This window comes from Rhinopithecus roxellana, chromosome 10, assembly GCF_007565055.1.
Source record: "Rhinopithecus roxellana isolate Shanxi Qingling chromosome 10, ASM756505v1, whole genome shotgun sequence".
In the NCBI taxonomy this organism is placed as follows: Eukaryota; Metazoa; Chordata; class Mammalia; order Primates; family Cercopithecidae; genus Rhinopithecus; species Rhinopithecus roxellana.
Genome location: NC_044558.1, coordinates 120086545 through 120099289, shown reverse-complemented (window position 1 = coordinate 120099289; position 12745 = coordinate 120086545). Strand labels below are relative to the sequence as shown.

General features: G+C 42.3%; 1 protein-coding gene across 2 annotated transcripts in view; it reads right to left on the bottom strand.

Annotated features, from left to right (window-relative positions):
- Window positions 1-12745, bottom strand: part of PLXNC1 (plexin C1) — a 160477-nt gene that overhangs the window by 129881 nt on the left and 17851 nt on the right. For both annotated transcript variants that reach the window (XM_030939504.1, XM_010383921.2), the window contains exon 2: window positions 9457-9597. In XM_030939504.1, the coding sequence (XP_030795364.1) occupies window positions 9457-9597 (141 nt within the window). The remainder of the gene's footprint in view (window positions 1-9456; window positions 9598-12745) is intronic.

Sequence of the window (12745 nt, the reverse complement as noted above, 5' to 3'; positions counted from 1 at the left end):
ACACTTCTATCATCACAGAAAGTTCTCTTGGCCAACACTGCTCTACAGAATCCTGTAAGCGGAGCCAAGGGACAGGCACTGACCAAGGTATGGGCTTGCCAGGATTTGCCATCTCTAATTCATTAGCTATATTAATCAGCTCAGATTCAGTTGATCTGGTTCTGGAAAGAAGTTGTATAAGCAAAGAGAAACAGGAAGCCAGTCTTTTGTTGTTTTTTTTTTTTTTTAAAAAAACAAACATTGATAGAAATATTCTCAAGGAAGGGTCAAGAAAAGAGAAGCTGCTGCCCTGGCATCTCTTCAGGAATTCATCATGGCAAAAGCATCATTGGGCAGCATATACCCATAATGTATTCTTGCCAATAAAGGTGAACCTGAATCTAATCAAGTCTTTAGCACTAACTTCCATGTAGCACTAGGAAGCAGGAGTACAGGAACAAGCTAAATGACACCACAAGGAAGCAGAAAGCCAAACACATGGTAAGAGACATTCTATAGGGCAAAGGACCTGGTTTTTCAGTTAAGTTAGTGGCAGGGAATAAAAGTAAGGGAGGAGACTGCTCTAGATAATAGAACAACCAACTTTGGTTTGAGGACTTTGTGCAAATACCAATTTGAAAAAAACCATTTTAAATACCTTTTTTTTTTTTTTTTTGAGAGGAGTCTCGCTCTGTCGCCCTGGCTGGGGTGCAGTGGCGCGATCTCGGCTCACTGCAAGCTCCGCCTCCCGGGATCACGCCATTCTCCTGCCTCAGCCTCCCGAGTAGCTGGGAATGCAGGCACCCGCCACCACGCCCGGCTAATTTTTTGTATTTTCAGTAGAGACGGGGTTTCACCGTGGTCTCGATCTCCTGACCTTGTGATCTGCCAGCCTCTAAATACATTTTTAAATCAATTGGGAATATTTAGTTACACAGACTGGATAGTAAGTGATCCTAAAGAATGACTGATAATTTTATTAGCTGTGATCATGGCATTATGGTTACAATTATTTAAGACAATAACTGTAGTTTTTGAGACATACATAACGAAATATGTTGAGGTGAAATGACATTGTGTCTGTGGGGTTTGCTTTAAAATTACAAAGTAAAAACATACTTTACGCCACCACTCATCCATTTTACGCAAATTAGGAGCTGCACTGCAGTATTTATTGGGGGCTTATTTTATTTACTTATTTTATGTAGCATCATTGATACAGATGGGCGGCACCTGGAAAGATCCAGTTGGGTGCAACATTGATTTATTTACTTGGTACCCTGGAAATGAAGCACCAGTATTCTGTCTAGAACTCTGAACTGCGGCAAGGAAGCTTTTCTTTTCCCTTCCCTTCCCTGCCCTGCCCTCCCCTTCCTTCCTTCCTCCCTCTCTCTCTTTCTCTCTCTTTCTTTCTTTCATTTTTTTACAAGTTATCAAAAAGTTCTGTGGCCCAGGATTTGCCAGTTTCCTGAAAAAGCTACTTAGTGTGGCTTGCACTGATGCTTGTCCTGATAGCCATAGATGCCGTGTTTAAATTAGTATGTTTCATCAGTGATGGAAGCCAGACCTCTCTAGAAGGTAATTTGGCATCATCTATCAAAATTATAAAGCACATACCCTTGGATCCTGCAGCCCCTCATATAAATATACATATATATACATATGTATGCTTGTGTGTATATATGTGTGTGTGCGTGTGTGTGCGTGAAATGATATATATTCATTGTAGCATTGTATGTTATAAAGAAAAGATTCAAACAACTTAAATGTCCATCAATAGGGAACTGGTTAAGTAAATATAGTACAAACAAGGAAATACTATTCAGCTATAAAAATAATTAGAAAGCTCTTTGTATTATAGTTAATGTAATATGAAATATGTACATATATTTATAAATACAGACATAGTTACATATACAGGTATTTTTACATATGTAACATATATGTTTACTGTGTTTTATGTTTCAACAAAAGGGAGGAAGAATATCTTCACTCTTTTGCCTGTAGACAGATATAAACTATCTCTGGAAAGATACCCATGAAACTGCTATCATTGGTTGCCTTGGAAGTCAAGAACAGGTGACTTTCACGGAATATTTTCTTGGTTCTTTTGAGTTTTAAACAATATCATTGTATTACCTTAAAAATAAATACATAAAATTTAAATTTAAAAATCCTTGAAGGTGAGTCAAATTGTTTTTCTTTTTGTTAGATTATGCAAACAATGCTCTTCATAATCCTGAGGACAGGACAAGAAGTTTTAGTTTTCACCACAAAGGTCCTAAATGTGCTACACAGAGGGGTGAGGGATTTCTGCCTCTGTGGCCCCTAGAGTCTCATCTCTCTCAGATGAGACAGGACACGTCGGTGTTAATATCGTCTCTCACCTAGCCTGAGCCCCAGCCCACAGGCACTAATGGAACACTTGGACTTTCTAACTGCAAACTTCATGAGAATATCAACACAGAGACAAAAGCCAGCAAGACTGGAGCAAGGGAAACGTTCCTTCCTCAGCTTAGTTTAGGTGGGCAGCCTCGGAAAAAGAACATGATCCGTGAAGCAATGCAGGAAGTAACAATGAGTCACAAAAACCCAAAATGGGTTGAATTTTGCATAAGAGAAATCTCATCCAATTGACACACACACTCCTTGGGCACGATGTGGATTTTCATCTTCCAGGATACGACCTTAATATAGATCTAATCTGAAGTCAATCTGAACCTTCTCCATGTGTATGCTTGCATACCTCTTTATCCTTCAAGTCTCCAACATCACCTCCTCTGAGAAGCCTTCCCTGATCACTTCTCCGCTGAACACCTCTGTCACTCTCTACCCATCACTCTGTTTTCTTCATAGCACTTAGCACTATCTAAACTGTCTTTATCGCTGATTAATCCATTTACTTGTTTTCTGTCTTTTTCTTCCCACCAAGAGAGCAGGGGCATTGCCTGTTTTGTTCACCTTTGTATATTCAGCACCCAGAACAGTACCTGGCACATACAAGGTGCCCAATAAATATTTATTAAATGAAAAACGACTCTATTAGCATTCAAGATTTTATAGAGCTCTTCAGCTTTTTCCAGCTGAAGCCTGTGTAGAAAACAAATTTTCTCTGATGGAGAATTTCAGTTCGTGTCAACATATTGTTTCTGTTGACATCCTCCTGCAGCCTCATGGTAGACTATTAACTAGCCTTGGGATTTTTGTTGCATACAAAACTCCCAACGACACTGCTGAAATTAACTGAGTGGAGATTTCAACACCATACAATTGCAAGACAGGTTCAAGACCACCCACGGGAAGGATACCACGGTGAGGAAAATGCGGGGGGAGAAAACAAAAGACTATTTTTTTTTCTTTAAGATTACCATGAGATGGAAAAGCCACAGGTGTTCAAAAAGCTATAATATTTTATGCCAAATTTAATTTCCTATGCCTCACTCTGTGGGGCTAACTAGTTGAAGGGCAAATAAGCCAACCCTTTCATTTATTATTATTTTTTTTCCATAAGCAGTTTCTGAGAAATGCTGGGAAGGAGACTTAAACCACACATACACACACACAAGTGCACACACACATATGCACGTGCATGCCTGCATACACATACACATGCATGCCTGTGCACGCGCGCATGCTCACACACACACGCACACACAGGAGAAAGCAAGGGAAGTATTCAATGTGCCTCAGTAGTTAGGAGTAACAAAGATGAAATATAAAAGTTAAGGCAAATTTGTCTTTTGTTTCCAATCTACTTGTTGCAGCGTAGATAGTAAGAGAAGCATACAGTCTCAACCACAGGTTCTAGATTTGTGGATTATATGGGAGCAAAAGTTTCAAATTGGGGAGTCCCTGCAAAACTCATAAATTGGAATTAATGAGGTAGGGAGAATTTGAAGTAGGCTTCACATGACATCCTAAACGGCCCACCAATGAACCCACTTCCAAGTTTTGACACTTCCTGCTGTTTTAACTTTTTGGTCTGTTAGCTCAGTCTTCCCCACCACCACCACTTCCGGTCCCAGGTCCTGTTCTAGGTTCCCCAAGTTCTCCTATTCCTTATTTGAACACTTTCTGGGTATATAGTAGAGCTTGTCTTTACAAAAGATTTTTTTCCCTTAAACGTTCATTCAAAAACTTTAATAACCACAGTCAAGGCAGACTCTTTAGGTAATACAGAGATTTTGCTTCTGTTTGAATTCAGACAGAACTTTTTGGAGCTGGTTTAATTTTGCTGTGATTTGAATAAACGAAATCCATCAATGGGGCCGTGTGCAGGGGCTCATGCCTGTAATCCCAGCTCTTTGGAAGGCATAGGTGGGAGGATTTCTTGAGCCTAGGAGTTTGAGACCAGCCTGGGCAACATGGCAAAACCCTGTCTATACAAAACCTTAGCCAGGTGTGGGGACATAGGTCTGTAGTCCCAGCTACTCAAGAGGCTGAGGTGGGAGAATCACTTAAGCCCAGGAGGCAGAGGTTGTAGTGAGCCGAGACTGCACCACCGCACTCCAGCCTGGGCAACAGAGTCAGACCTTGGCTCAAAAAAGAAAAAAATAAATAAGTAAAAGAAAGAAAGCCATTAAGTGGGAGTAGAGTTTTTTGAGGGTCACATAGGTAACCAGTCTGACCTCAAGCACATAGGAAATACCTCAAGACTGGATATGGGGACAAGATAGAGCTGTGTGATATAGCTTCCTGTATCCTGAACCCTACTACAGTCCCTGGGAGGTCAGGAAGACACTAGTCTTTACGGATGACACCATTCAAAACAGCAACTGGAATACAGAATCCCTGTCTTTCCTACAAAGGAGTGACTGGGGTAAAGCTGGGGCCCCAAAGGAGATTCAGAGACCCCCATGAATTATGTGCGGCTCTGAGAGGAACGGGCTCTGCACGCAGCTGGGTTGCTAGGAGGCCATCCCCAAATAGGAACAAACTAAACCACAAGGTTTCTGGCCCCTTCTCATGAAACCTCAAACATCTGCATCTTGGTATCAACCCTTATACTCCAGTATTAGGAAGAAATATAACAAAAACCAGCTCCTCAAACTCTACTAAGCTCTGTAAGAGTTAATGCAGTTTAGTTGGGGGATAGAAGCTCCGGCTCTGGACAGATTATTTTGGTTCAGAGCACCTTGAACAAGATACCTAACCTCTCAAGGCTTTAAGTTTTTTCATTTATAAAGTGGTGGAGGTGAGGGTATTGACTGGTAAGGATTAAACCAGTTAACCCGTGTAGATGCTGGTTCTAACGTCCAGCACACAGGAAGCGCTCAGAAATGTTAGCGATTATTCTTCCTTGCCCATTGCCTTCTTATCTTTTATGCTTACAAGAAAGGTTAATGGGCATGCATAAAGTTACAAATTTCAAATTTCATGCATATTCTGTTATTACTTATTTTACCACCTGGAAAAGCTCAAAATACGCAATTCTGCCTCTGAAATAAGGACAATTTTCTAGAGGCAACAGAGTCAGCTCAAAGGAATCCAAACCACGTGATAGGCTATACTATCATCTGGAGAAAGGCTTGGGTGTGTGTTTACCAAAATGCATACGTTGTGCAACATGTGAAATGTGAATTCCGCAAAGCTGAGTTCAGTGTGACCATACTTTTCAGCTGATCTCAGTGGAGATGCTGACGACTGAAAAAAATCCAGCATGCAATCATGTTCCGAAAGGAAGCAGGATGGGGAAATAACGGCGGGGGGGTGACAAGACATAACTCACCTCACCACCATGGGACTGTACACTGATCAAATAAAAGAGCAGATTAGATGCTCTCAAAGGACGCTTTGAGTTCTAAATTCCTTCTATTTCCCCAAAATCTTATAAAGGGACTTAGGTCTAAAGGCAAGAGAAGGAGGACAGTAAAGGTACTGGCATACTATAACCTTTAGTTTCTTCACAGATCATCAGTGAAATCTTACCTTTGGAGGTAATGCCGTCTTCCTTGGAAAATGTGTGTCTTTAAAGATACTTTTAAAGTGATCCGGTATCTTAGCTTAAGTTCAAAATAATGTACCCAAATAATAGAATATGATATAGTTATTTAAAAATACTATTTACAAAAGGTTTACAATAACATTTTAATATAAGCATTTTCCCTCACTAACTGAAGAAAAGGATGCAAAAATGGGATGCAAAAGCCGACCTCAACTACATAAATAGAGAATCCAAAATGCTGACAGTAGTCGCTTCCGCACAACACAATTAGGGGTAATTTTTTATTTGCTGTCCTCTCACCCCCCACAACTCTGAAACTTTTTACATGGGCATATATTACCTTTACAATAAGGAAAAATTATCTAAACATGAAGCTTAAAATTACACCAAATTATATTACAACTCATAGAATTTGCAGAGACTTAAGAAGCCAGGTTTTTACTGGTGGTGGTAAAAAACAGCAATTGGGCTCCAACTGCTGTTTCCTGACTCTCATTCAACAAGGTATATACAACTGTGCCTGGCTCATGTCAAAATGCCGTCAACTCATGATCACTCAGAAACTGGAGTCAGGCTGTGGCTGATCCGAGCCCTCTTTCTACTCCTCCTCCTACTGTCTGCATTGGGTTGAGTTTTGTTTTTTGCTGCTCATTAGTTCCCCCACACTGTGGCTTAAGGAGCCAAGCTTGTGTCTATCAGTGTTCATCCTTTCTAACAGTTCTGGTGACAAGCCTTGGCAAGGGAGACGCTCAAAGCTTCTGAATAAAGGGATTTGGGGATTATCAGTAGCTTCCAAATTATCCGCCCGATCCTGGGTCTTCAGGATTCTGGGTAAATTCAGGGGCTACATCCAAGAATCTGTACACAGGATATAGAAGAGAGGCTTGGGCGTTACTGAGCTGCCCTAGGGAGCCTGGCGGGCCAAGTCAGCTCAAGTGCATCCCTCACACCTTTCTCCTGAGGGAGAGAACTTCTCTCTTATTGGGAGCTTGGGGGTGGGTGTTAATTCCCAAGAAGTTACCATGCCAGTGAGGTGTTCCCTCAGTCAGATGGTCCGCCTTCTTCTCAGGCTGGGACTCCTTCCTGAGCCTCTAGGAAACCTGACTCGCCCCAGGAGCATATGTCCCCTGCCAGGGCATGGACCCCTATCCCCATGTCTCCCACGTGTCCCCCAGAATCCTCAGAGAGTAGTCCCCATGTCTGCAGCAGAGGTCACAAAGTCAGTGTAGCATAAGGGATCTTAGTGCAGTCTCTGAAGTCATTCCAGGTTCAAATCCCTGCTCTGCCCCTGTGTGACCTTGAGCAACATCATCCCATTTCTCTGGGGCTTGATTCCCTCATCAGTAAAATGGGAATAGTGGGCCTGCCCCGTTGTGTCATGGGGAGGACTGAATTCATTAGAAGATATAGAGTCCCTTGGCATCTAGGAAGCACTGTGTAAACATTAGCAGTCACAAAACAAACAACAAAAAGCTGCCTTTGTTATTCAAACCTTAAAAAAACAAGGGGCCACACAGGTAGCTTCTGAATGGGTACCCCATACAGACCCTGAGGAGAGCGAGACTTCGAGACTTCGATCGTGGCCTCCTCAGCAGCATGAAGTTGCAGCTTGGTCTCACTCCCTCGTTGCCACATCTCTAGAAGCTAGCCAGCCGCATGCAGGCTGCTGGGTGAACACACAGGACAGGCAACACCAGGCCGTCCCATGGGGAACTATTTACAGACGAGTGTTCCTTCACCTCCAATTCACCATGTAGCAGTTTGGTTGGCTTGGCTTTGGGGAAACAGTGTTCTTGTCAAAACATCCATCAAAAACATCCCAAATCTGAAGAGATAATTGGTAAGGAGGCCCAGAAAGGCTTGATGGAAACTCCTGCCAGGCAAATGGGTCCAATAAGCCTGACCACGTTGGTGGAGCTACAGATGTCACCCAGTGACTTGTGTAGAATGATGGATGGGTATTTACCCTTCCCCAGGAAATAAAGCTAACACAACAGGAAAGATGATCAATGTATATTTTAAAAGAATGTGTATACAAACAAACTCCCTCCCATATGTTACTGGGTTTCCTCCAAAGAAAACAGATTAAATCAAATGCCTACCAGGCACTCAGCACTGTATTAGGCGGTGGGAATTCATGGCCCCCTTCTCATGAGGCTTAAAATCAAGTTGGGAAGGCAACACAAACGCCAGTGAAAAGGTGAGGTCTCCAGGCAAGACATTTGGAATGAGCCACAAGAATGACATAGATCATGAGTATTTCAGGAAATGAGAGGGGAGCAAGGTCACTCCAGGCCTAGATGTCATCAAAGAGGAGGTGGGGTTTGAGCTGAGCCAGAGTATAGATACATAAGGTGCCGTAAATAAGAGAAAAAACAAAAAAGCATTTCAGGCTGGAAGTACAGTATGAGCAAAAGTGTGGAAACAGGATCATATCTGGAAATAGGATCAAACAGGAGCAAATAAATAGGTTTGACTTGGGGATGGGGGTGGTGGGGAATACATGTGCAGAAGACATAATTAGAGACTATCAGAAGAGGAAGGGGTTTTTCTGGGTTGTCTAGTAGAACTGTATTTTACTGGTAAAGAAATGGAGGCTCAGAGAGGTTAAGCAACTCACCTAAAGTCACACAGCGAGTTATCTGTGGGAGATCAGTTGAGGGAAACAGATCTACCATTATTACAACTAAGAATCTGAGCTGCGAGTAAATGGATGGCTGCAGAGAGGCCAAGGAATTTCAGTCTTTAGTCATAGAAATGGTGCAGTTCCCAACCATGAATGTTGCTGGAGAACACAGAGGGTCTTCAATACATGTTTGCTGATGACATTGATAAGATGACCGCTAGATAACTTCAGACAAGTCATTTGGTATCTCTGATTTTATTTTCTCCTCCTGCCCTCTTCCCTCTCATCAGTGAATAAAAACCTGCACTTGACCAGGGTATATCCATACAGTGGGGAAAAAATAGTCCTCTGAGATAAAAGTCAAGAGGAGTCTCAAAGGATTTTAGATCTCTAACCTCTCTGTGGTGTATGTGGGTACAAAGGGCAGAAAACAAACCCCCTCTGTGGGTGGTAAGTGGGCTGGAGGGAAGGAACACCTGTTTTTAATTCTTTTCAAGCCCTATAATCTCTCCTCTCTTTCAAGTTGTGAGAAATCAGGTGCTTTGTCCATTTCCATGATAAAGGAGCTAGAACTAAAAGGTTACATGTCTTGGGAAGGTGAGTCAGGGTTGGGGTAGGGACCAGACCTCCATTTACCTCACCCAGGTGGCTTATGAGTAAGGAAGGAAAAATATCTTGGCACACTCCTGGGCAGCAAGGTAGCTGATACTTCATTACATGGCTATGGGGCGTTCTTACATACAGAATTCCAGATTTTCTTCCAGGCCATTTCTGGGGGTCTTTAAGGAGTTCACAAAGTTCTTGGTTTGGTCTCATGGATAACCCAGAAGCATTAAAAAAAATTTTTTTTTAAAGCACAAAATATCACTATTAAAATAGACATTTGAAGAAGGCACAGAAAACCAACCTTAAGTAACTGGCCATCTCCAGTCCCCAAGAATAAAACAGTCCTGTTCATTACCACGGTGCCATAAACGGATGTCAGGTCGGAATGGATCAAGGTAGATGATGCGATTGGTTGGACTCTTTCAGGTTGATCCCCTTCTTTCTGAACATGCACACAAACGCACAAAAAAATAATAATAGTTTTTAACAACGATACTTCTCATTATACTGATAAAATGTCACTCATGTCCTCCTAGGCAGGATCCCACTTCTGGGCCCCACATATATTTTCTTAGACAAGATTCCCCGAGAGCAACCTTTCATTACCTTGCAAAATCACCATACCTGCCCAACCAAAGAAAGCCCCTGTTTACTGTGTATGAACAGGTATTGAATGCCAAAGCGAGCTGGCCATCTATTTAACACCCCCCAGCTGATATATGAAGCTGAATTCCACTTTAGTGCCAAGAGACAGCCCACCGCTGAATTCGGAGGCAGACTATCTCATACTTGGCTGTTTTCAAAATCCTGCCGCCAATTCATTTTAGCTAGGCGTTGGTTTCTGTGAGGTTAAACACAAACATTTCCCAAGATGTGACACGGACGATCCTATTGGGCGTGACGGCAGAAAGGAGTGATTCTAGATTTACCAAAAGGGACCACAGGAAGCCCGAAGACAGGGTAGCTAACTCGGGGGGTGAAAAGGCAGACACAGTCATGGACGATGGATAGGATCGAGCCACAGAGCTAAGGAGGAACCAAGTCGAAGGGCTGGCCCTGGTGCTATGCTTTTAAAGGGGAAAACAAAAAGTCTAACTCCCAAGCTGAAGGCATTTAAATTGTCTGAGGCTCTGAGCACATGTAATCACATGCTTGGTCCTGATCATTAAATAAAGCCCCTCTTTAAACCCAGAGCAGACAGAGTGTTGACCAAAATGTCTTTTTCTTTTTTGTTTAAAAGGAATGAAGTGCTTTATGCTGCGTCCTGCCTTCAACGACAGGAAACTGAGTTTGTTACACAAATCTCTGGAAGATATGGAGCTAGGAAGAGCCGTTGCCGTCTGCAGCTACTGAACACAGTGTGATAGCACACTTTATCTGCCAGAGCTCAGTTCCCAACTGTACTAAGGTTTTTAAAGGCACGTTGAAGTTGCAGCCAGCGAACTTCAGTAAGCAACACAGCAACTCCTAAAAATCGCCCTATCTGGGGAGGGGAGGTAGCCACGCAGAGGCTAAGACTTATTAACTTCATTATATTATTGCCAACAGTGTTTACGTCTTTCAATTTATGTCTTATTAAATATTCATTATTTTTAAACCCACCAAGTTTCATTAACATCTAAACTAAATGGATTATGGGCTAAATTGATTTCTGAAGCCTTTAAAGTGCCGTCTATATTTCTTTGTTGCAGTTGCGCTGCAAGGAAAAGATAAGCTAGCCAGGATTTGTCCAATGTCCTGATCACTTTTCAAGGAAAAGATGTCGTAACCTAAGAGAAGGCGATGTTTTTGCATAAAATATTCTATAGTGAACTCGGTTTAAGAAGATTTGGGGAAAGCTCATTAGAGGTTTTTTTTTCTTTCTTGTTGAAAGATACTTTTCATGCAATATGGGAAGATGAGGAGCTGTCCTGTGAAAATTGAAGTTAAGGAAAAAAAATTCTCTGTGGGTCTAAGGATTGGAACAATAGATCACTGTTTAGATAAGGAAGCCTCATGACCATGAGCAGAAAAAGAAAAGTCGGATGACCTCTAGGATTAAAAAAAATAAGTAAAACCATGCCACACATCTTGCTTTAAAATAAATCCAGAATTGTTCAAATGTAAGACCAGCTGACCATGCCTGTTATTTTTACTAAATATCTGAGCACTGCAGAGAGGCTAACGTGGAGAATAGGGCATCATCTCTGCCTGGGTATCCAGAATGTTCTAATACCACTATCTCTGGCTAGAGGACTCCACTCCCTTCATCTCACAACACAGAAAAAGTAATGGATGTGGACTGCAGATTATCCACAAGGACCAGATGGGACAGTGTACATCTAGGTCTGGTATACAGTAGGTGCTTAATACTGTACCTGTTCTAATTCACCAAGAACCATGGGTAGTCTTTCCTGAGGTGGGATGAGAGATCCTGTTTGTGAAAGACTGGCTCCAAGAAACCAGAGGCAGCTCAAAAGCTGAAAGGGAACAAGGAGAAATCCATCCCAAATTACCATCTAACCTTTCCCGGTGTCCTTCTCTGATTTCTGGCTGCCCTCAACAATTGTAGTTTTTTCAAAGTAAGTCCGGGATCAATAGTATAGGTAACTGAGGCAAGAGGATCGCTTGAGGCCAAGAGTGGAGACCGGCCTGGGCAACATAGCAAGACCCCCATCTCTATAGAAATGAAAAATTAGCCAGGTGTGTGGCACACATTTGTTGTCCCACCTATTTAGGAGGCTGAGACAGGTGGATCGCTTGAGTCCAGGAGCTTCGGGTTACAGTGAGCTATGATTGAACCACTGCACTCCAGCCTGGACAACAAAGTGAGACCCTACCTTAAAAAAAAGTAATAGGTAAGTGGTGCAGCCATTAAATCAACATTCTCAAACTTGAGAGAACACCTGGCACTCGCTGACATTTAAGCTTGGTTCTCTCACTCACTGTGTGACCTGGGCAATTAATTTAACCCTGTTAGGGGTTAGCTTTCTAAACTATCTAATAAGGCTGATGTGTCTGATTGGCAGGGCGGTTACGAAAAAGATATGATAATAGTAATAATAATAACAATACCAGCTAACATGTATTAATACTTACTGTGTGCTACTTGAAGTATTTTATCATGTTACCTAATGAAGGCAGTATAGCATAGAGAGCCAGCCAGACCACCTAAGTTTGACTCCTGGCTCTGTCACTCTTAGCTAAGTAATTTTGTACATGTGATTTAATCTCTCTGTGACTCAGTTTCCTCCTCTATATGGTGGAAATGATAAGAGCACAGACTTTTTATGCCACAGACTTTTTATGAGGACTGAATGAGTTTGTGCGTAAGCCTCACTAAAGCTTAGAACAGTGTTTGGCACACAGCAACACAAAACCCATGCTTGCTATCATTACTTCATTTAAAAAGTTACTGTCACACCCATGGCAGTTATTTCCTCTTTGCCAGGAAGAACCCTAATTTTGTTCAGATAGCAATGAACCCAAGCCTGGTGGAAGCTATCACTGGGCCAAGCCAAATGGCAACTCCATTCCCTATCGCCAGACACTGACTTTCCTAACCCTGAGAGCTGAGGGTGGCCATGTGGCCCAGTCCTGGGCAGGGAAAT